The following is a 23,334-nucleotide window of genomic DNA, read 5'->3' on the forward strand; positions in this document are numbered from 1 at the left end:
GAGAATGAGCAAGAAAAAGTGACAAATGAAATACAATGTTAGAAAATGCCTAGTCATGCATTTTACCAGTAGAAATAAGTGTGCAGGCAATTTTCCAAATGGGGAGAAAATCCAAAAACCTGAGATGCAAAAGGGACTTGGGAATGCAGAACACCCTGAAGGTTAACTTGCAGGTTAAGTCGGTGGTGAGGAAGGCAAATGCAATATTAGCATTCATTTCAAGAGGTCTAGAATACAAGAGCAGGGATGTGATGCTGAGGCTTTAAAGGCACTGGTGAAGCCTCTCCTTGAGGTTTGTGAACAGTTTTGGGCCCCTCATCTTAGAAAAGATGTGCTGGCATTGGAGATTAGTCCAAAGGAGGTTCACAAGGATGATTCCAGGAATGAAAGGGTAATCATTTGAGGAATGTTTGATGGCTTTGGGTCTGTACTCACTGGAATTTAGAAGGATGGGGGGGGGGGGGGGGGAAATCTCATTGAAACCTTTGGAATCTTGAAAGGCCTAGACACAATGGACGTAGAAAGAATGTTTCCCATGGTGGGGGAGTCTAGGAAAGAAGGTCACAGCCTCAGGGTTGATTGGTGTCCATTTAAAACAAATACAGAGAAGTTTCTTTAGCCAGAGGGTGGTGAATTTGTGGAATTAATTACCACAGGCAGTTGTGGAGGCCAGGCTGTTGGATGTATTTAAGGCAGAAACTAATTGGTTTTAAATTGGACATGGCATCAAAGGTTATGTGGAGAAGGCCAGGCAGCGGGGCTGAGGAGGGGAGAAAGGATCAGTCATGATTGGATGGTGGAGAAAATTCGATGGGCTGAATGGCCTAAATCTGCCCCTATGTCTATGGTCTTATGGTCTAACAAGAGGAATAGTTGCTGATGAAAGTGGTTAATGATAGTTCAATGTCAGAATGATCAATGGGGTTAGAAACAGAACACAGAAAACCTCCAATAACATGATACAGGCTCTTCGTTCCACAATGCTGTGCCGAGCAAGTCCTTACATGAGAAATTACCCAGGGTTACCCATAGCCCTCTATTTTTCTATGCTTCACGTACCTATCCAGGAGTCTCTTAAAAAACCCTATTGTATCCGCCTGCCCCACTGTCAGTGGCAACCCATTCCACGCACTCATCACACTCTCTGTGTCAAAAACTTAGCCCTGACATCTCCTCTGTGCCCACTTCCAAGTACCTTAAAACTGTGCCCTCTCGTGATAGTCAAATTGCTTGCCAATTCCACAACTAGGAAATTCCAGGCCTCCATGGTGCAATGGTATATCGGAAAATACTGTTAATACTTCTTATGAAAGATTTATACTTTTTAAACTACCTCGTGTATTTTTAAACACTCACTGGCAGAAAGCAGTACAGCAGTTCAAATAACAGTTCATCAGCACACTCATTTTTCATTGGCTAAGTATTAGCACATTACCCACATGATGTAATTGTTTCAATTATGTAGCTCATTATCTAGTCCATCAGCAGCTATGGAGTTCTCTTTATCTATAAAGTGACAGATTTTCCAGAAGCTCCATCTCTTTTTTCCTTTGTTTGACACCATTTAGAATCAATTTCCCTCTAAGTATCACTCCTGCTCTCTTTGCTTAGTATTTGTACATTTGTACTCTAAAATAAACTGAAGTCTTGGAATGACTGCTGGCCATTTTTGACTTCCAGAAGAACCCAAGAATCAGAAATTAACCAGATTCAACAGCTGAAACGCCTTCACTTGTGGGTGGGCAGCCAATGACAAGTGCTGTCTCCACTGAGCAGGTCATCCTATCCCAATAAAGGAACAGTTTTGCCAGAAAGGAAAGTTGCAGCAGAGGGAAGTCAGGTAAGAACACAGAGCAAAATTGTATGGATACAGGAAAAAAAGCATACTTCCCTAAAATGTGCACCTATTTATATACAGCAAATGCAATTTGCTTTTAAAAATTGCCTGACATGAAGGTGTCAAGGCAGCTAACAGGCACCAAGCACCAAAAATATCGGATTTTACAACCAAAACCTAGGTCAGAGGTCATTTGAGCAGAAATTCACGTAGTGTTGATACTATTCATTTGTTACCCTGGATTGTACTAATCCAACACTTTGCTTCTAACTGTTCTCCTACACTTTACACATTCTAACCTGCACCCCATCTTATGAACTCATCACCTCTATACTTGCTACAACATGCAGGCCCAATTTTAAACCCAAACATTTGCTTTTGAATTCTTCCATGGCCTTGTGCACCCAATTGCTAATCTCCACAGGCTTCAAGGGATATCAGAATTGCTCTAATTCTGACACTTTGCATAATCCTTAATTTTAATTACTCCAAAATGACCAGTTATCAAAGTCACAAGATTTATATTACTTCAACCAAGTCTCCACAATGTATTCCCCACTTTTAAGTTTACTAATCTACTCAACATTTGATATCTGCCCTCATTCTGACATTTACAAAAGAACAACAGTATTTTAGTTCATTAAGTATTATACTAATCACCCTTTTTGATTTTGTTTATCCCTCAACTTACTTACATGAACCAAGGACCTAATATCGTTGCACAGCTACAATAGGGGTAAGGCCTCATTATCCAATAAAGCTACATCTTCACTAGCCTCAATGAAATTTCCCACAACCTATTGATTCAGTTTCAAGGACTCTTCATCTGATCTTCAATATTTATTGCTTATTTATTATTACTACTACTAGTTTCTTTAGGTACTTGCAGTTTTTTGTCTTTTTACACACTAGTTGGTGCGGTCTTTCATTTGATTCTTATTAGAATTATTGAGTATGCACCCAAGAAAATGGAACTCAGGGTTGTATATGCTGACATACAAAAAATTTACTTTGAACTTTGAAACCATCCAAACACACCAGTTCTCAATTTAAGAAAGTGGTAAATGGAAGCCTTGACAACATGGAACGTTCAAAAAAAAGCACCTGTTATTTATACTTCAGATCAGTATGACTGCGTAATTCCCGTGTCACTCTACTTTGATGACTATTTACAGAACAGGAGCTTCTTTGCCGCTTAAATGAACTTTTAACATTAAGCACTCTATAAAGCAAATCACATTTCTTCAAAGAAAGTAGAATTACCATGACAAAAACACACTTAAATAGCTTGCATCACAGATAGTAACGTTATTTGACTGAAGCCTCTTCAGAGATTTCTGTCTATTCCAAATCAAACATCAACTTAAGATTAAATAAAAACTAAAATAATTGGTTTCTTAATTGCTCTGCTTTTAACATTATCATGTTGGAACTAAACCACAGAAGAGAGAATGGGGGAATGGGGGTGGGGGGGGGAGAAGAGAGAGAGAGAAAGAGAGATTATATATAAATGAACAGTTAGGGGTGATGGGAATGCTCCCATCCTTTGAAAACTTGACATTGAACAAGAACAAGTAAAAAACTTGAAATTGTTCAGAAGTGTTTCTTTAAATGATCATTTCCCCCTGCAGTTGCTTTAAAAACATTCACTTAAAAATGAAATCAGAAATGCAAAATTCAAAAAGATTTCACATGGCAAGTTAAGTGATGATGTAAATAAACAATTTCAAGACAGTTAATTGCTTGTGTAGCTCAATAACACCCATGCTCTGCACTTATTATGCAGTTATTTCCGTACTTGATCTGGAGATTTAATCAGCTGTTGTTTACATACTATGGTTTTTCCACAGTGCTGCAACACCACACCCTTCCAGAGAGATCTCTCCCTGCACAAACAAAGACTACATTTAAATCAATGGCACATCTGTTCAGCAGCTCCAACTGCTTGTCCAATGTCTTAAATGCTCTCACTTCCTGTTGAATACCAATAAACAGCATGGAGTGAGATCCTAAATTGGAAAAAAATATGCAAGTTTCTGAACCATCAACAGGTGTGTCATTTCTCCCATAATATTAGCATTTCAAGGGTATGAATTTTCAACTTTGAGTTGCCCCTCAAAGATCTTTAAAATCTTACATTTTTGTCTTTAAAATATTCTTAGTACAACTTGACACACAAACAAGGCATTTGTTTTTCCACAGGATTAACCCATATGCTTAATTTTATTTGTAACATATTAATGGAGCATGTAATGCAGAGGCTTTGTTACAGTGGTCTGATTGTTTTACTAAAGGCAAATTAATGCATTTATTAGTCCTTCCATCAGCAATTGCTTTAGAAGCTCTGCCAAAAAGTTAAATTTTTGTCTCATCTGTCCACAGAACATTGCTCTCCAAACAAAAACACTCTGTATGTCTCAAGTTTTGCAAAAGACCACCTGTTCCACAATGCTTCTGGGACAGTGGTTTCCTCTGTGGTGTCTTCCACAAACACCATTCCCTGTCCACTGTTCTTCTAAGAGTGAACACATGAACAGAGACTTAGCAAAAGACCTGCAGAAATTTATAGAATTTGATTGTTCCCCTTGGATTCCTTTTCATCTCCAACAGCATCACGTGTCATGCTCTGGGAGTGACCTCTGCCCACTCTGAAGGAGAGTAGCAACAGTACTGAGTTTCCTCCATTAGTAGACAATTTCTCTTACTGTGGACACAGGTCTTTCTTTAGAAGTTTTCATAGGCTTCATGCACCATGCATCTCTAAAATTCTTCCTCTGAAAGAGGTTTAGATCAAGGGATGGTGCACATAAACAGATCTTTCTTGAGAAGAGCAACCTGACTTTGTATCTTTTTTTTATATATACACAGGGCAGGACACCTCTACAATCCACACCTCCAATCTCAGCTCATTGATTGAGGCACTCAAATCCAAATAGCTTTTTTTAAAAAGTGGCCTTACCCCAGAGGTTCACCTACTTTTTGAAACTAGACTTATTGTTTAAATAGTGTACTCAGTATTTTCAAGAAGTACAATTGCTTATGCATTATCTAGTTTAGATAGATTGATCTTCTCTACTATTGTGACTTAAATGAAGATCAAACCACATTTTATGAGTAAAAATGCAGAAGCCTAGGTAATTCCAAAGGATTTACAAATTTTTTCTTGCAACTGTACAGTTGCATTTGCACAGTGTTGACTTCTGCACTCTGATTGACCTTCCATTGATCGTGTTGCAGTTACTAGTCTATAGATTTGCTGAGTATGCCCAGAGGAAAATGAATCTCACAGTTCTGTATGGTGACATCTATGTACTTCAACAATAAAATTTACGTTGAACTTTGATTTAGCGTTGGAAAAATACAATGAATCTGTTGATTTAATTTTGCACCATGTTCTCATAGTCTTTCACTTTGACCATAACTCAGTTAGCCCAGTTACCATGCCTGTAGGTATTAGTTATCAAACTACTACAAAACCATTTTTCAGCGATTTTATTACAAAGCAAACACAGCAAGTTTTCAGCTGCTACACAAGGTGAATAGGAGGACAGATGATTGGGAAGTTTTTAAGGAAAAACAAAACTTAACTAAAAAGACAATACGGAGAGAAAAAATGAGGTATGAACGCAAGCTAGCCAGGAATATAAAGGAAGATAGCAAAAGCTTTTTTTTTGGTATGTGAAGAGAAAGAAGATAGTTAAGAACAATGTTGGGCCCTTGAAGAATGAATTGGGTGAAATTATTAAGGGAAACAGAGAAATGGCAGAAGAATTTAATGAGTACTTTAGATCTGTTTTCACTAAGGAAGACACAAGCAATCTCCCAGATGTATGGATGGGCCAAGGACATAGGGTAACAGAGGAAAGAAACAGATTGACATTAGGAAGGAAACGGTGATGAGAAGACTGATGGGACTGAAGGCTGACAAATCCCCAGGTCCAGATGGTCTGCACCCTAGGATACTAAAGGAGGTGGCCCTGGAAACTGCAGATGCATTGGTAATCATTTTCCAATGTTCCTTAGATTCAGGATCAGTTCCTGAGGATTGGAAAATGGCTTATGTTATCCCACTTTTTAAGAAAGGAGGGAGGGAGAAAACAGAACTATCGACTTGTCAGCCTGACATCGGCGGTGGGAAAGATGCTAGAGTCCATTATTAAGGATGAAATAGTGGCATATCTAGATGGCAGTGATAGGATTGGGCCGAGCCAGCATGGATTTACCAAGGGCAAATCATGCTTGACTAATCTATTGGAGTTTTTCAAGGATGTAACCAGGAAGTTAGACGGGGGAGATCCAGCAGATGTAGTGTACCTCGATTTTCAGAAGGCATTTGATAAGGTCCCACATAGAAGATTGGTGGGTAAAATCAAAGCTCAGGGCATCAGGGGGAAGGCATTGACATGGATAGAAAACTTGTTGGCAGATAGAAAGCAAAGGGTAGTGGTGAATGGGTGTTTCTCGGAATGGCAGGTGGTGACTAGTGGGGTGCCACAGGGCTCGGTATTGGGACCACAGCTGTTTACCATTTACGTTAACGATTTGGATGAAGGCATAGAAAATAACATCAGCAAATTTGCTGATGATACTAAGCTGGGTGGCAGTGTGACATGTGATGAGGATGTTAGGAGAATTCAGGGTGACTTGGATAGGCTGGGTGAGCGGGCAGATACTTGGCAGATGGCGTTTAATGTGAATAAGTGTGAGGTTATCCACTTTGGGAGTAAGAACAGGAAGGCAGATTATCATCATTGGGTACGGGAGAAATACAAAGAGATCTCGGAATCCTTGTTCATCAGTCACTGAAGGTGAATGAGCAAGTGCAGCAGGCAGTGAAAAAGGCTAATGGAATGTTTGCCTTTATTACAAAAGGAATTGAGTACAAGAGCAAGGAAATCCTCTTGGATTTGTACAGAGCCCTGGTGAGACCACACCTGGAGTATTGTGTACAGTTTTGGTCTCCAGGGTTAAGGAAGGACATCCTGGCTGTAGAGGAAGTGCAGCGTAGATTCATGAGGTTAATTCCTGGGATGTCTGGACTGTCTTACGCAGAAAGGTTAGAGAGACTGGGCTTGTACATGCTGGAATTAAGGAAATTGAGAGGGGATCTGATTGAAACATATATTATTAAGGGATTGGACAAGATAGAGGCAGGAAATATGTTCCAGATGCTGGGAGAGTCCAGTACCAGAAGGCATGGTTTGAGAATAAGGGGTAGGTCATTTAGGACAGAGTTAAGGAAAAACTTCTTCTCCCAGAGAGTTGTGGGGGTCTGGAATGCACTGCCTCGGAAGGCAGTGGAGGCCAATTCTCTGGATGCTTTCAAGAAGGAGCTAGATAGGTATCTTATGGATAGGGGAATCAAGGGATATGGGGACAAGGCAGGAACCGGGTATTGATAGTAATTGATCAGCCATGATCTCAAAATGGCGGTGCAGGCTCGAAGGGCCGAATGGTCTACTTCTGCACCTATTGTCTATTGACAATTTCCAAGCTATTTTGGCTGAGACAATTGCAATAATTTTAAGCTTCAAATTGAGTGGCAAGGTTAGCATAACGCGATCACAGCACCAGTGACCCTGGCTCAATTCTGCTGCTGTCTGTAAGGCCCGCCCAACTATATGGGATTCCTCTGGGTACTCTTAGTTTCCTTCCATATCCCAAAAATGTATGTGTTAGCATGAGTAATTGGGTAGTGTAGGATCACTGGGCCAAAATGGCCAAAATCTCTAAAATAAACTTGATCCAAAATGATTTTCCTTCAAATTGTAGCACAGAACTAATCACAGGACCTGCATCTAAGAGGCAAATTTTCTTCTCAATTTTCAGAACAGTGACCTAAAGTCAATTTTGGATGACATTCTTTTCTTTCAGTCCAGATAAAAAAAAATAATAAAACAAGCACAAATCAAAATACTGAACATCTGGGCTAAAGAATGTGAATATCACACTTAGAGCAGCAAAAATATTCGGCTTATAGGGACTTTAACTGCATGTATATTTAAAATGCCACATATCAACCTAAGCTCTTGAAATGTAAATTGAATTTCAGCAAACAATGTCCATAGATTTCACAAAGAAATACATCTTGTAAATGCAGCAGATGCAGGGTGAGAAAATATTTTAAAGTGCACTGTTCTGATTCAATAAGAGAATGAAATTCAAGAATGATGAGCTATTTATTCTGTACCTTTAATTACTGAAAACATTTTAACATTAATGTAGTCACAAGGGTCTTGTATGTTTGAATAACACCCCTCATTCTTTGAGACTCCAAGGAATGCATCTTATCTCACATCCTAGAAACTAGCCTGGTGAAGCTCAAGATGTATGCCTGCAGATGCAGACCAAAGGCTAGGAAACATATGTTGTGTTGGTGTCTGCTGAAGAGGATACTGATAAGTACTGGTAGAAGCAAAGACGGCAGCGTGTGGATAGGGTGAAAGTTGATAGTTAAGATGTATTGATATGGTTGGCTACAGTTAGAGATTATCAGTTGGTTGGACCAAACCAATTGACAGAATCTTCTGACTTTACCCAACGATTCAACGTGTCACCATTGTTCTTGAATGTTCGCAAGGACATGACTAGAAGAGTTCAAAGTAAATTTATCAAAGTACTTTCATGCCACCATACACAACCCCAAGATATATTTTCTTGTGGGCATACTCAATAAATCCAATAACCAAAGTAGAGTCAATTAAAGACTGCAACAGGCCAGACATCCATTGTGCAAAAGACAAATGGTGCAAATACAAAAAATATAAATTTCTAAATAAGCAATAAATACTGCTGAAGTCAATAATCAGCACCTTGATCTTACTGACATTGATTGAGGGGCTGTTTTCCTGGCACCATTCTGCCATATTATCAATCTCCCCCCTACAAGTCGATTCATCACCTTTGATTTGGCCTATGACAGTGATGTCATCAGCAAATTTAAATATGACATTGGACCTGTGCTTAGCCTCACAGTCCAAGTGTCAAGTGATTAGAGCAGGGAGTGACATAGCCTTGCGCTGACAGAGGAGATGTTTTTGCCAATCTGAACGGAATGGGGTCTGCAAGTGAGGAACTACAGATGGCCATCTTAACAGTACTCAGGGGCTCGGAGATTAAGGAAAATAATATAAATTTGTTAAAAATTGTGCCAGGCAAATTAACATGAACATGTGGGGAGAAGGCAACTTTTGAATGTTTATAAATTAAAACAGGCTAATGAAACAGGGGGATCACGAATTGCAGGTCAATTTCAGTCCAGATTAATAAGGAATTGGCTTAATGAGAAACGCGGATCAATCCAGCGCAGTCTCACCATTTGAACTCTACAATTCACTACAAGTGGTACAGCTAACATTAACAGATGCTAATAATGAAATTAAATCAAATAACCACTCATTTCAGACTTCTTACACTGCAACACTGCTCACTAGCGGAATAGATCTTAAACTCTATAACCTGAATCGAGAGGTGAAGCTTTATACCTTTGCCTGCTTACCTTGCCCATTTGAACAGTAAGTCCACTTCTCTTTATTTGGGGTAGGGGCAATAGGCTTCTTAAGAACGGCTTTTTCAACAATGCTGCTGGGGTCTTGCTTGGGGCCTTTTTTGAGCACACGGGAGCTTTTCTTGATACTGCAGACTACTGTCACCACCAGCACCAACAGTAGAAAGAGAACAATCATCCACGGTAAATGTTCATTGATGTCGAAGTGCTTGTGTGCACTTGGTCTGGGTGGGCCTTTCCTGCGAGGTCTGGAATCAGCATCTGTTCCTGATGTCTCCATTACTGGCTGAAAATTCATCGAAGCTGAAAGAGCAGGATTTGTGCGCAAATGAGGAGAATGCCAAAGGTGTGCTTCTTTGGTGACTCCACTGATAGTTGGCGTTGTTGCAGACGCAGCAGTGGTGCTTGATTGGTCAGAAATACCTGAAAAACATGGAAGAAAGCTTTACCTCTCAGAAGAGGGTAAAATGAGAAGTTCAAAAAATGTTCAATATTCCAAAATGTTCATGTCATATTTGAATGCAAAGGCAACGACTGGGCTAAATTACTGGGATTAGTGCACCTCAGCTGCATGCAGAGCATGTGATATCCTGGTAATGCAAGAGTGCACAACTTAACTTTCAAATAAAACTAACTTACAAATTTATATTCAACAAGTCTACAACACCATTCAACCATACATCAATATACAGAAGCACCAATGCATTAGAGACCCCTTCGCCCAGTCTGTACCACACCAGTGAACTCCATCTACACTAATCTCTTTTTTAAACACTCAGCAACTTCAATCATCACCTACACCAGCCCCCACACAGTTCAACTGCTATTCATCTAAAAAAAAGGGGCAAATTACAGTAGCTGATAGTCTGCCAATCAGTACGTTGGCATGAGGGATCTGGGAATACAGGTCCATAATCCATTCAAAATGGCACCACAGGTAAACAGGAAGCTTCTGGCACTTTGGTCTTCATAAATCAACATGTTGAGTACAGGAGAGGGGATGTTTTGTTGAAATTGTATAAGACATGGTGAGGCCTAATTTGGAGTATTGTGTGCTGTTTGGGTCACCTACTTACAGGGAAGATGCACAGAAAATTTACAAGGATGTTTCCTGATCTGGAGTACCCGAGTTATATGGAAAGATTGAATAGGTTAGGATTTTATTCCTTGGAAAGTAGAAGATTGAGGGGAGATCTGATCGAGGTATACAGAATTATGAGGGGCATAGATAGGGTAAATTCAAGCAGGCTTTTTCTACGGAGGTTGCATGGGATTACAACCAGAGGTCATGGGTTAAGGGTGAAAGGTGAAAAGTTTAAGGGGAACTGAGGGGGAACTTCTTCACTCAGAGGGTGTAAGGGTGTAGAAATGAGTTGCCAGCACACGTGGAGTAAGTGAGCTTGATTTCAATATTTAAGAGAAGTTTGGATAGGCACATAGATGGTAGGATATGGAGGGCTATGGTCCAGGAGCAATGGGACCACCTAGTTTAAGTGGTTCAGTGCAAACTAGATGGACTAAAGGGCCTGTTTTTGTGATGTACTTTTCAATTACCATAAAAAGAGCACCCCAGACAAACCCTTTTTGTCACTGGGCATTATGTGAACTCTATCAAGAGATAACTGAATCTTTGGAGCCGAGGCAAAAGATCTCACTTTAGTTTTTTTTGGTGTATTTTGGCAAATTGAGAGCCTTCAATTACAACCTGTACAACAGCCAACAAGGCTATCTTCTTGCAGGAAAGGAATAAAAATTCCAACAAGGTGCCCCAAATCCATGTCCCAATTTACATTAGAAAATTTAATGAGGGATTTCGACAACGTACATTTCCAAAAATATTACACAAGTGTTTCAAGATACATGGATAATATGTTAATCAACCTTAGAAACTTAACTTGAGCATGAACACTTGCTACTGAATACACTTCAATTATCACATGAACAAGTTCATTTCAAAATACCCCCGATACCTTAACAGAATTTCTCAAAGCAGGCCCAAAATATTTTTACTAGCACAAAGCAAATAGCACAGACAACAACTTGCATTTAGACAATGGCATTAACATGGTAAAAGATTCTACATATAGTATTCCATAGCAGTGTTACCACACAATTCTCATATTCTAAGGCTTAAGCAATGAGGAATGCTTTTAAAGATGGCGGGAGGCAAGGGGTCAACAAAAAGAGATCTGGAGCCTCAAGGCTCAGGCAGAGAATACACAACAGCTGCCACTGGGGAGATGGAAGCTGGGAAATAGAAGAGGACAGAATAAGTGAAGTAGCTATGAGAGGTCATAAGACTGCAGGAAGTTAGAAATGGAGAGTGGTTAAACTACAGACAAGTTGTAATGTGCATATGAAAAATTAAAATTTTAACACGTGGTTAAGAGTCTATATAGGTTAAGGAGCACAGATTGTTCAATGAACAGAGCTTGAGAAAATGAAGACATGATTTTCAACACTTAGATGGGTGGAAATAAAAATAGAGATTGAGAATGTAAACTGAAGGAAGCGACACAGGCAGAAATAAGCAATGTAATTGAGGCAAAATTTATACAAGGATAACTGAATTAGTTTGGCATCAAAAGCACAGTTCAGATAAAAACAGGTTTGATCTGATAGAGATTTTTACAATGATCTAGTGGAGTGCCAAATGGATCTGTCCTGGGACCCCTGCTATTTGTGATTTTTATAAATGACCTGGATGTACAGGCGGAAGGATGGGTGAGTAAGTTTGCAGATGACACGAAGATTGGAGGAGTTGTGGATGGAGCTTTAGGTGGTCGAAGGTTACAAGAGGATAGAGACAGGCTGCAGAGTTGGGCGGAAAAATGGCAGATGGAGTTCAATCTGGACAAGTGTGAGGTGATGCATTTTGGAAGGACAAACCAGAAGACTGAGTACAGGATTAATGGTCAGTTACTTAAGAGTGTGGATGAACAAAGGGACCTTGGGGTTCAAATCCATACATCCCTCCAGGTCACTGCACAGGTTGATAGGGTAGTTAAGAAGGCTTCATTAACAGGGGGATTGAGCTCAAGAGTAGAAAGGTCATGTTGCAACTCTACCAATCTCTGGTGAGACCACACTTAAAGAGTATTGTGTTCAGTTATGGTCACCTCATTATAGGAAGGACATGGAAGCTATGGAGAGGGTGCAGAGGAGATTTACCAAGATGTTGCCTGGATTGGAGAACAAGTCATATGAAGCAAGGTTCGCAGAGCTGGGACTTTTCTCTTTCGAGTGTAGAAGAATGAGAGGGGACTTGATAGAGGTCTACAAGATTATGAGAGGCATAGATAGGGTGGATCGTCAGTACCTGTTTCCCAGGGCACCAGTAGCAAACACCAGAGGGCATATGAACAAAATTAAGGGAGGGAAGTTTAGGGTGAACATCAAGGGTAAGTTTTTTTTTTATATATATGCAGAGGGTTGTGAGTGCCTGGAATGACTTGCCAGGAATGGTGGTGGAGGCTAAAACATTAAGGGTATTTAAGAGCCTCTTGGACAGGCACATGGCTGAAAGAAAAATGGAGGGTTATGGGGTAGTGTGGGTTTAGTACTTTTTTTTAAAGGATTATATGGGTCAGCACAACATGGAGGGCTGAAGGGCCTGTACTGTGCTGTAGTGTTCTATGGTTCTATGATGCTACTTGCCCAATCTACATAAATTACAAAGCACTGGGATCTGTTTAAAAATGCTAATAGTTACCTGATAAATTGGAGGCATCAGGTAGAACTGCTTTGTTGTCATGAGTCGACTCTGTGCTTGGCGAGTTGATGGTTGTACTCCGAATTGTGCTTGGTAAGCCACAGATGTTGTCCCTTTCACGGGTTCCTGGTTTTATTATCACCAGAGCCAGTTCTGAACAATCGGTGAAAGCTTTGCACCTGGAACTAGAAGGCACTTTGGAAAAAGTGCCACGAGTACAAGGCTTGCACTTGACATCTTCTGTCTCACTCCCCTTTTTCCTGATACGCCAGCCGATAGCGCAAACAGAGTGGGGCACACACGACTTGTTGGACAGAAAAGTACCAGGTGGGCAAGTGCATTCACGGTCAGAAAGGGCTTTGCAGGGGGATGTTTCAATCATAGGGGGCACACAGGACCTACAGGTGTGACAATGTTCAATGCCATTTTCATGCTTCGTGAAAGTGCCATTCTTACAAGGACTGCACTCTCTCAGCACTGTTGACGTGCAATGTTGGGACACGTGGGTTCCTGCAGGGCACTTATCACAGTAAATTTGCTTTCCTGTGGCATGATCAATGTGGGAATATTTACCAGGAGGGGTTAAAGCAGCTTTTGAAGTTGGTTCTATTTGAGCTGCAATGTCACCAAGCAACACAAACAGCAGCTGAAACAGAACAAAACACAAATCCGTTAGCATATGGTCTCCGTTAGACACAATTTGTAATACTGTTTTGATACAAACTAAACAAATCTGCCAAACAGGCTGCCCTAACACTCGTGCAAAGCACAATGCCATCAAACAAAAAGATAAACTGACGGGTTATATACTTATCTCAATAGCAATGTAAAACTCATTCTTCTGTCAGGAACTGTTACTACTTGTAACCTTTCAAATACAGTGGATTCCTGTTAATTAGGGCACATCAGGACCAGCACATTTTGACCCAATTAGGCAGCTGCCACAATTAGCCAAAGTTTCATGGAAATAGTTAAAACTGTAACAAATTTGTATTTAAATAAAATACAGAACACATTAGAACTACCTATACAGATAATAGACAGCAATAGTGTGGCTCCCTTGAGAATATCAGTAATAAATGTACTACATTCCAAAAGACAAGCATTCTCCTACTTTACTGACCATAACATAAGTTTTCAGAATAGTGGCACTGGTCTATTTCATCCAACATTAATGCCAAATTATTACTTCAGTGTGGAATACGATCTACCTGCAAAGTTGACGCCAGCACTTGGGTAGAAAAGTAAAAGTAGAAGAGTGGAATATTGGCTGCATCAAACCCTTGGAAGAACAACCCTTTGTAAAATTTAATGTTCACCATAAAGGTAAACATGAGGGTGATATTTGAATAGACGGTAACAAAAAGCCAAATCATCCAATATTTGAAAAGGAACATAATTTCTTAAAGGGCCTCTTTAAAGTTTGAGGCGGCAGCTCCTCACTCTGGTTACTTCACTTGCTTAAGCAGCACTTGGTAAGTAAGATTACATGCTGTTCTTCAATTAAATTCTCATTAGCCCCTTCATGTTGATCTCCAGTGTAGTCAAGCAAGTAGCATATGTAAATCAGCATTCACCAATTAAATATTTCTATTATCGAAGCTTCAACTGTGAATGAGAAATTTATGATTACTACGAATATACATGGGGACTAGATGTCTCTTTACAACAAGGAAACAGCTTCAAAATTGGTTATACTGATTAAGTGGCATATTTAAAACAAGACTTTGATCTAGAGTATTCTCTTGCAAATGTTCTAGTTCTTTGCATGAACCAATCAAATTTAGCATACCACCATCCCATTCAGATGGGATGTTCAAAGTTAGGGAGGCTCCATGAACAGAAAAACATTCCAAACAACTGCAGAGTGATAAAAAAAATTAAAAACATGGCCCAACAAGTGCATGACTAACTAGATGGGCCAAAGTTAGCACACAGTTCTCTCTGTTCATGTTGCTTGAATGGATTTAGATAGGAAAAGTATAAAGCTTAACAATTTAGTTTGCTGGTGATATCATTGCCATTGGCCCTATCAAAATATAAGAGGGATACTGAAAATCTGGCTGATCGCACTCAATGTCAGCAAGACCAAGGAGATAATTATTGCAAGTCCTCATCAGGAGAATTGGAGGTGGAGAGGGTCGGCAAAATTAAGTCGTTTGAGGATCTGTCCTAGCCCAGCATGAAAGTGCCATTATGAAGAAACCACAGCCCTGCCTCCACTTTCTTCGGGGTTTGCGAAGATTCAGCCTGTCACCTGTAACTGTGGAAAAACTTCGGTGGATGTGTGGGGAAGAGGATATTGACTGGTTTCATCACAACCTGGTATGGAAACATCATGCTACAGGAAGCATGGAAATGACAGGAAGCCTATAAAAGTAGTGGATACGGCAAAGTCCTTCACAGGTAAAGCCACCCACAACTGTGCACTTCTACCACTGAATGCTTGTAGAAAAGCAACAGCATCCAAAGATCCCCACCATTTAGGCCATGCTCTCTACTCCTTGGTGCCATCAGGAAGGTACAGGAGCCTCAGGACTCACATCAGCAGGTCCAGGAACAGTTATTACCCCTTAACCATTAAGTTCTGGAACCAAAGGGGATAACTCCTCACTCCATCACTGAGTAGTTCCCACAACTTATGGACTCACTTTCAAAGACTTCATCTCATGTTTTCAACATTTATTGCTTATTATATACTTTTTCTTTTTATTATGTGCACAGTTTGCTCCCCCCACCGGATATATTGATTGTTGTCCCACCCCGTTGGGTGCAGTCTTTCATTGATTCTATTTTGTTTCTTGTATTTACTGTGATTGCCCAAAAGAAAATAAATCTCAGGGTTGCCTATGGTGACATATGTACTTTGATAATACTTTCACTTCGAACTTGAAAAATAGTTTAACGTGGTAATACAAATTTATTTTCAAATCTGCTTTTAAAAATCATTATGAAATATATAGCTAATTAAAATATTTTTGAAAATATCATCAAGAGTTAATCCTGAATTAAATATCTCTTTGCTAATAAAGATTTCTTTGTCTCATCATCAACATTTATCTTATTCCATAAGTCAATCAAATGTTTTAATATAGGAGATTCTTTCTTTTCCCATATCCATTTAGATTCCTATTTATATATAAAATCTTCTGGTGTATTTTCTCCTATTTTATCTAGTTCTATTCTAATCCATGCTGGTTTATCTTTCTCAAAAAAAGATGCAATAAATCTAAGGTTTGCTTTATAATAATTCTTAAAATTTGGAAATTGTAACCCTCCTAGATCAAATTTCCATGTCAATTTTTCCAACGATATTCTTGACATCTTACCTTTCCAAAGAAACTTCCTCACATATTTGTTTAACACTTGAAAAAACTTCTGAGGTAGTTGTATTGGTAATGATTGAAATAGGTATTGTAGTCTAGGGAATATATTCATTTTTATGGTATTTACTCTACCTACTAATGTTATTGGTAATACCATCCATTTATCAAGATCTTCTTGAATTTAAGAGTTTTATTGGAACAAATTATTGGAACACAACTTCCACATAATCCAATATTATTTTTACTAGGCGATATTGAAGGGATAAAACCAAAACCCAAATTGAATAAATATCAGAAAGAATTTATAAAAATTGCATTGGCAGTAGCCAAAAAGGCTACTTGGAAATCGGAGACATACTTAAGTATAGATCGTTGGAAGAAGAAAATTTATGGCTGTATTCCACTTGAAAAATTACTTACAATTTAAGAGATAAATATGAAACATTTTTGAAAATTTGGCGCCCTTATTTACAAAAGACAGGATTAAATATATAGGTGCTCCGAAGATGAAATAATTGGTTATTTGGGGAAAGAAATAAATATATATACTAAAGTTATTACGAACTCCATGGAGCATGTGGGGATCTTCCGATATCCAGGCACTCTTTCTTTCTTTTTTTCCTTTCTTTCTTTTTTTATATAGGGATGTTAGGGGGGAGGGGTTAAGGGGAGGGGGGGTAGGGTATATATATTTTTTTCTCTCTTATTTTCTTTTATTTCTGTAATTATTTGAAAACTCAATAAAAAAAGTTTTAAAAAAAGAGTTAATCCTGGTTTACATTTGGAACTGTCAGCCACTTAGGCAAGATGCACTATCTCAAACATAAATTCTATCCAATCTGGAAATTCTTAATTAAATCAACTCAGCGATAAAATGCTCTCAAATTGTTATCACTAATAAGCCTGGTGTAAAGCAAGAACCACATTTCCTCATTGTTGACTATCTGCAGCATTGTTTCGAACCATATACAAGGAATAGGTAACACAGCAGCTCTCAGAGGAATCAGAGGTAGAGAGATTTCAAGTTCCTGGGTGTCAAGATCTCTAAGGAATAAACCTGGATGCAACATATCGATGCATGTCGATGTAAAGGCGGCAAGACAACTGCTATATTTCATTAGGAGTTTGAGGAGACTTGGTTTGTCAACTAAAACACTTGAAAACTTCAATAAATGTACCACGGAGAATAATCTGACTGAGTATATCACTGTTTGATATGGGGGTGGGGGAAGAGAACAGGATCGAAGTTGCAGAAATTTGTAAATTTAAGTCCTATGGCACTACTTTTTTATTTCTGTTTTTTTGCACTACTTATTTTAACTTAATGATTTAATAGGCATTGTATATTATAAATATATACACACACTCTTAATGTAACTTGGGTTTTTTGTTCTATATTTATCATGCATTTCACTGTACTGCTGCCATAAAGTTAACAAATTTCACGACATATGCTGGTGATATTAAATCTGATTCGGATACTGTCCTGGGTTTAGCACACAAATTGAAAATGAGATTCCTTAGCTGGATGAACTTAATTATTCTGATTACAAAGGGCAAGACAAGCCAAAACTCTTCCCTTGAAAGTCTGAGCAACTACAAGGTCTCAAATGACAAACTGGTGAACCTTGGACAACTAATTGCTAAGAGGGAAAACTGAGATCAAATCTAACTCATAGCAAAGATTGGAGGCCATTTTAAATTCCTTCTAAAATGCATCTGCAGTTGCAGTGGTTGAAAGGGAATGAAGTACATGAAAGATGAACATTGGAAGGATCACAACAGAATTGTTGGTGCAGCATTTGCATCAAGCCATTTCAGACTCAACTGGCCAAATGGCCTTTTCCCATGTTGAAGGCTTTCAACAAGTGTTTCGCTTTCTGGTACAAAGCCAGATGAAATAAATTGCAAGTCTGAAATATTGATCTATAAGAAATGAAGAAATATTTCTTAGGAAAGATGACACGTCTGTAATCCTGGCCAATTTTGCTTTATCCTGACAAGTGCTTTAAGATACAAATGAAAATTGTAAAAATGTTATGTTTAATTTCAAATGTTATTAAAGGACCTGAATTCTGTTTTACTCGCCAAGGAAGTATTCCCATTATAATGGAATCAAGCAAAATTGCTCACTCTGCCTTCCTCCTCCTCTTCCATTTTGGTTACCCTCTCTTCTCACTTGCCCATCATCTCTTTGGTTCCCCTCATTCCCTTCCTTCCATGGTCCACTGTCTCTTATTTTATTCCTCCATCAGCACTTTACTTCTTCTACCTATCACTTTCTTTCTTCATTCCTTCTTCCCCCAACCTTCCTGTCACTTATCACTTCCTTTCTCTCCCACCTTATCCTGGCCTCTGCACCTTCCTTTCCAGTCCTGATGAAGGGCTTTGGTCCAAAACATTAACTGTTTATTCCCCACTGCCCGACATGCTGAATGAACCCAGCATTTTGTGTGCCTTGACCAACATTTCCTGTATCTGCAGAAACTTTGGTGTCCTTGGATAAATGTTTATTTGTTTTAGTTGAACCATAAAAAATGCCACCAGGAAAAAAAACTTCAGATAACACTGTAAAAAGAGCTGAGTGTCCAGCTCACCTGCAATGCAGCAATATTGCAATCAACACCTTAGTTTACTCTCTCAAACTGCATACATTTTCATTTCAAATACAGAATTTGCTTATCTGCAGAGAGAAAATAAGAATACTCTCCATTTAATATGACAGCTCAGAGGCAAAACATTGCCAACATGAAGAAAATCCAGAGGTATAGAATAAAAACCCATTAGTGAGGAAGGCTTTCAAAGTTTGCAAAGGGATCCAGACCAACAGGAAAAATGGGCCAGAAAATGGCAGATGGAATTTAATGCAGACAAGAGTGAGATGTTAAATTCTGGAAGGATAAATCAAGGTAGGACATACACAGTAAATGGTAGGGCACTGAGGAGTGCGGAGGAACAAAAGGGATACACAATTCCCTGAAAGTCGCATCACAGGTAGACAGGGTTGTAAAGAAGGCTTTTGGGCATCTTGGCATTCATAAATCAAAGTATTGAGTGTAGGAGTTGGGATGTTATGGAGAGACATTGGTGAGGAGAAATTTGGAGTATTGTGTGCAGTTCTGGTCACTAACTATAGGAAGAATATCAGTAAGATTGAAAGAGTACAGAGAAGATTTACTAGGATGTTGCTGGGTCTTCAGGAGTTGAGTTACAGGGAAAGATTGAACAGATCAGGACTTCATTCCTTGGAGCGTAGAAGAATGAGGGGGGATTTGATAGAGGCTTACAAAATTATGAGGGGTATAGACAGAGTTAATACGAGTAGGCTCTTTCCACTTAGGTTAAGAGAGATATATAACCATATACCAATTACAGCACGGAAACAGGCCATCTCGGCCCTTCTAGTCTGTGCCGAGCACTCACTCTCACCTAGTCTCACCAACCTGCACTCAGCCCATAACCCTCCATTCCTTTCCTGTCCATATACCTATCCAATTTTACTTTAAATGACAATATCGAAACTGCCTCTACCACTTCCACTGGAAGCTCGTTCCACACAGCTACCACTCTGAGTAAAGAAGTTCCCCCTCGTATTACCCCTAAACTTTTGCCCCTTAACTCTCAACTCATGTCCTCCTGTTTGAATCTCCCCTACTCTCAATGGAAAAAGCCTATCCACGTCAACTCTATTTATCCCCCACATAATTTTAAATACCTCTATCAAGTCCCCCCCCTCAACCTTCTTTCTTTCTTCAAAAGGACATGGCTTTAGGGCAAAAGGGAAAAGGTTTAGGGGGAACTTCTTCAGTCTAAGAGTGGTGGGAGTGTGGAATGAGCTGCCATCTGATGTGGTAAATGTGGGCTCACTCTTAAGCTTTAAAAATTGGATAGATACATAGATGGGAGAGGTCTGGAGGGTTATGGACTGAGTGCAGGTCAATGGGACTAGCAGAATAAAGTTTCGGCACAGACTAGAAGGGCTGAATGGCCCGTTTTCTGTGCTGTAGTGTTCTATGGTTCTAGGGAAAAGGAGCAGATTATCAGTGCAAGTGCAGGTTGCAATGAATCTGGATGAATAGGTCTAAATTAACAATGAATAGTATCCCAAGGAAAAAATTGAAACCAAATACTTCCAAGATGGAAAAGAAAGAGTGGTTGATTCAACTGCAATTGTGTAACTGTGAAGTGGAATATAACATCACTGAACAGAATGAATGAAAGCTGGGTCTTAAAATAAGAGGCAAGCTCCCAGTGGTAAAACTAGCAACTCTGTGCATAAAACAAGTCAGAAACTAATAAAAGTTATATACACTGGATGATTTTGTGGCAACCATAAAATAAACTGGATCTTAAATTAATACAGATTCAAATATGATTACTTATCTACATAAATTGAAGTTTGTGTTGTTTGCTGCAGTTAGCTCTTCAATAAAGGACTATTAAAATAAATGCAATTTAATGCCCTTGGAAATACTGAAACACATCCAACATGAAAGAGTGCCAACACAAAGCCTTGAAATGCCAGGTTTGTATTAGTTATAACTGCGCAGATTAGATAAAGCAGATTAATGACGAAAACTGCTGACTTAAAGTCCCAGCCCAACCCTACCATAACTTAAGTGTGGTGATTGAAACAGCAAAAGGCAAATTGTCCAAAAATTGTTTAAGTCTGACTTTCGGCTCTGGAATAGTGATCTGTCCAGCAGTGATCTGAAGGGACAGGAACAGAACAGGAGCACGTTTAAGGTTATGGGTGTTAATTATGAACAGCTCCACACTTACTGGGCCAAATGGCCTGCTGCATATTTCTGTAAATGGAACAGGGTATTGAATTAACCACGCTAAACTGAAGAAAAGCTAGAATCCAGATGATTCACTGAACCAAGCCACGTGCCATTTTCAAATCAGATTATTTCACGTCCGGAACTTGAAGCTAACAACGCTAAACAAAATAGGTTAGTAGTTACAGCACTACTCTTCTACCATGTATCCAGTTTGAATAAAACAGCACGTTTCGCAAAAGAAAACAGGCTGCTTCATACTTCCATCTCAGCACAAATCAAAATCCACTTCGAAATGCATCAAGTAAAAAGTCTACATTTTTAAAAATATTGAAAGGAAACTAGATTTAAACAAATTAAAATGAAAACTCTAAGTGTGAAATTTCAATCAGATGAACAGTGATGAAGGAGGTTATTAATCAAACATGAATAATTTGATGCAGTAACTAACATCGTGGCCCATCCTTAACCTAGTTTTCAATATTCTCCGCGGCCTTTCCCTTACCTATCCATTAATCTCATTCAATCCTAGAATGGTAAATATCTCCTATCCTGGCCAAATTAATTCAATCTTTTATCAACGTCCCGGCCCGAAACGCCGACAGTACTTCTCCTTATAGATGCTGCCTGGCCTGCTGTGTTCCACCAATATTTTATGTGTGTTGTTTGAATTTCCAGCAATCTGCAGATTTCCTCCTGTTCAATCTTTTATCAACTTATTTTCAGATATCAAGTGTATGAACTACGTATTCTATCCTATAATCTTTTCGTTCCTTTTTAATACTTGAAAAGCAACATCTTTGACCTGTCCTCAAGTTACGGTTCTTCGAAATGTGACGACATTTCGTGGAAGCAGGTGGGCCATTAAACTAAATTGGAGGTTCTAGTATGTGTCCTTGCACTGCTTTTGAAGTTCAAAGCAAATTTATTATCAAAGTACATGCCACCATATAAAACCCTGAAATTCGTTTTCTTGCCGGCACACTCAAAAAAATCTAACAACTATGTAATGGAATCGGTATATCAATGGGACTACGTTTTTGAATAACACGAGTATTTTTCGTGATTTTCCTCAAAATTTTGCCCAACATCTCAAACTGTTCAAATCTTAAACTACGGTGCGTTGAAATACTCATCGACAGGTTTAATGAAAATACATGGTTGAGTTGCTACCGTAAAATATATCCCAGTATGTCATACATTGCATGAATGCAACACTGGTGTCTAGGTGGAACCAGTGTGCCATGAAAAATTAACATGCACCTAACGCCCTGCCGCGACGCACTGTGGCAATGTTCAAAGACGCATCTTCAACATCTTGATTCTAATATATCATATGAAAAAGAGAGAATTTAACGTTTATCGCCACCTAATAAGAGCACGGAGAGGCTTACTGTTCTAAAAGTCGGCTGCTCTCCCCGAGATGGAAGGCGCAAGTAGCACAACCATCAATTGCTTACCGTAAGGATGCTCCAATTCATCGTCGCTGCGGACCAAGCTAAGAGCGAGGGAAGAAAGCACCACAACAAGCTAAAAGCTCCCATAGTTAGCAGGGCTAGGCGATAAAGAGTTTGCTGGTGGCCGCTGCTGGAGCTGCCAGGGGTCCATTGCTCGCACACTGGCTCATTTTACCGTGTTCTTGTGGCGAGCCGCCTCACTCCGCATTATGCCACTGCCCCGCTCGACTCGCTCCTACTGCGCTAGAATCGGCAACGACCCCCCCATATGGACCGCCGCCGATTCGGTTCTTTACTGGCACCAGCAGCTCCACCACTGCTGGGACGGCGCGGCCGCTTTCACCAAGTCGACAGGTTTCAGATAATAAGGGAGAAGTGACTGGTCGTCGATGTCGGCTGCATTAATTCCCATAGCTCCAGCTTTCACGCTTTGTTCCTTGCGCGGCGAGCCCCGGCTTCAACTGAGAGCGAGACAACAAGCGCGTCGTTGTCGCAGTGGTGCGGGGCGGGGCGCCGGCGCGTTACGTCACCCCCCGCGCCCAATCAGCAGCCGCCCCAGGTGACGCCAGCGCCGAGCAACCTCGAAACCGGCCGGCGCCGGCTGCAGGGCGAGCGAGCGCGCGAGAGCGGCGGTTGCAGATCTTCTTTGCGGCCGCGCTCTCGCGGTTTCGCTCGCACGAAGGAGCATGAGTTTCAGCTCTTGTTTTTTAAATT

At 39.8% G+C, this 23,334-nt stretch overlaps 1 protein-coding gene across 1 annotated transcript in view; it reads right to left on the reverse strand.

Moving 5' to 3' along the window:
- The window catches only part of tnfrsf21 (tumor necrosis factor receptor superfamily, member 21), a 53,249-nt gene extending 30,140 nt beyond the window's left edge, over positions 1-23,109 (reverse strand). Inside the window, exons 1-3 of the mRNA XM_059981580.1 lie at positions 22,624-23,109; positions 13,057-13,702; positions 9,336-9,767 (exon numbers count right to left, since the gene is read on the reverse strand). Coding sequence (XP_059837563.1) covers positions 9,336-9,767; positions 13,057-13,702; positions 22,624-22,707 — 1,162 coding nt within the window. The 5' untranslated portion in view covers positions 22,708-23,109. The remainder of the gene's footprint in view (positions 1-9,335; positions 9,768-13,056; positions 13,703-22,623) is intronic.
- Between the last annotated feature and the right edge of the window lie 225 nt (positions 23,110-23,334).

This window comes from Hypanus sabinus, chromosome 10 (genome assembly GCF_030144855.1).
Source record: "Hypanus sabinus isolate sHypSab1 chromosome 10, sHypSab1.hap1, whole genome shotgun sequence".
In the NCBI taxonomy this organism is placed as follows: Eukaryota; Metazoa; Chordata; class Chondrichthyes; order Myliobatiformes; family Dasyatidae; genus Hypanus; species Hypanus sabinus.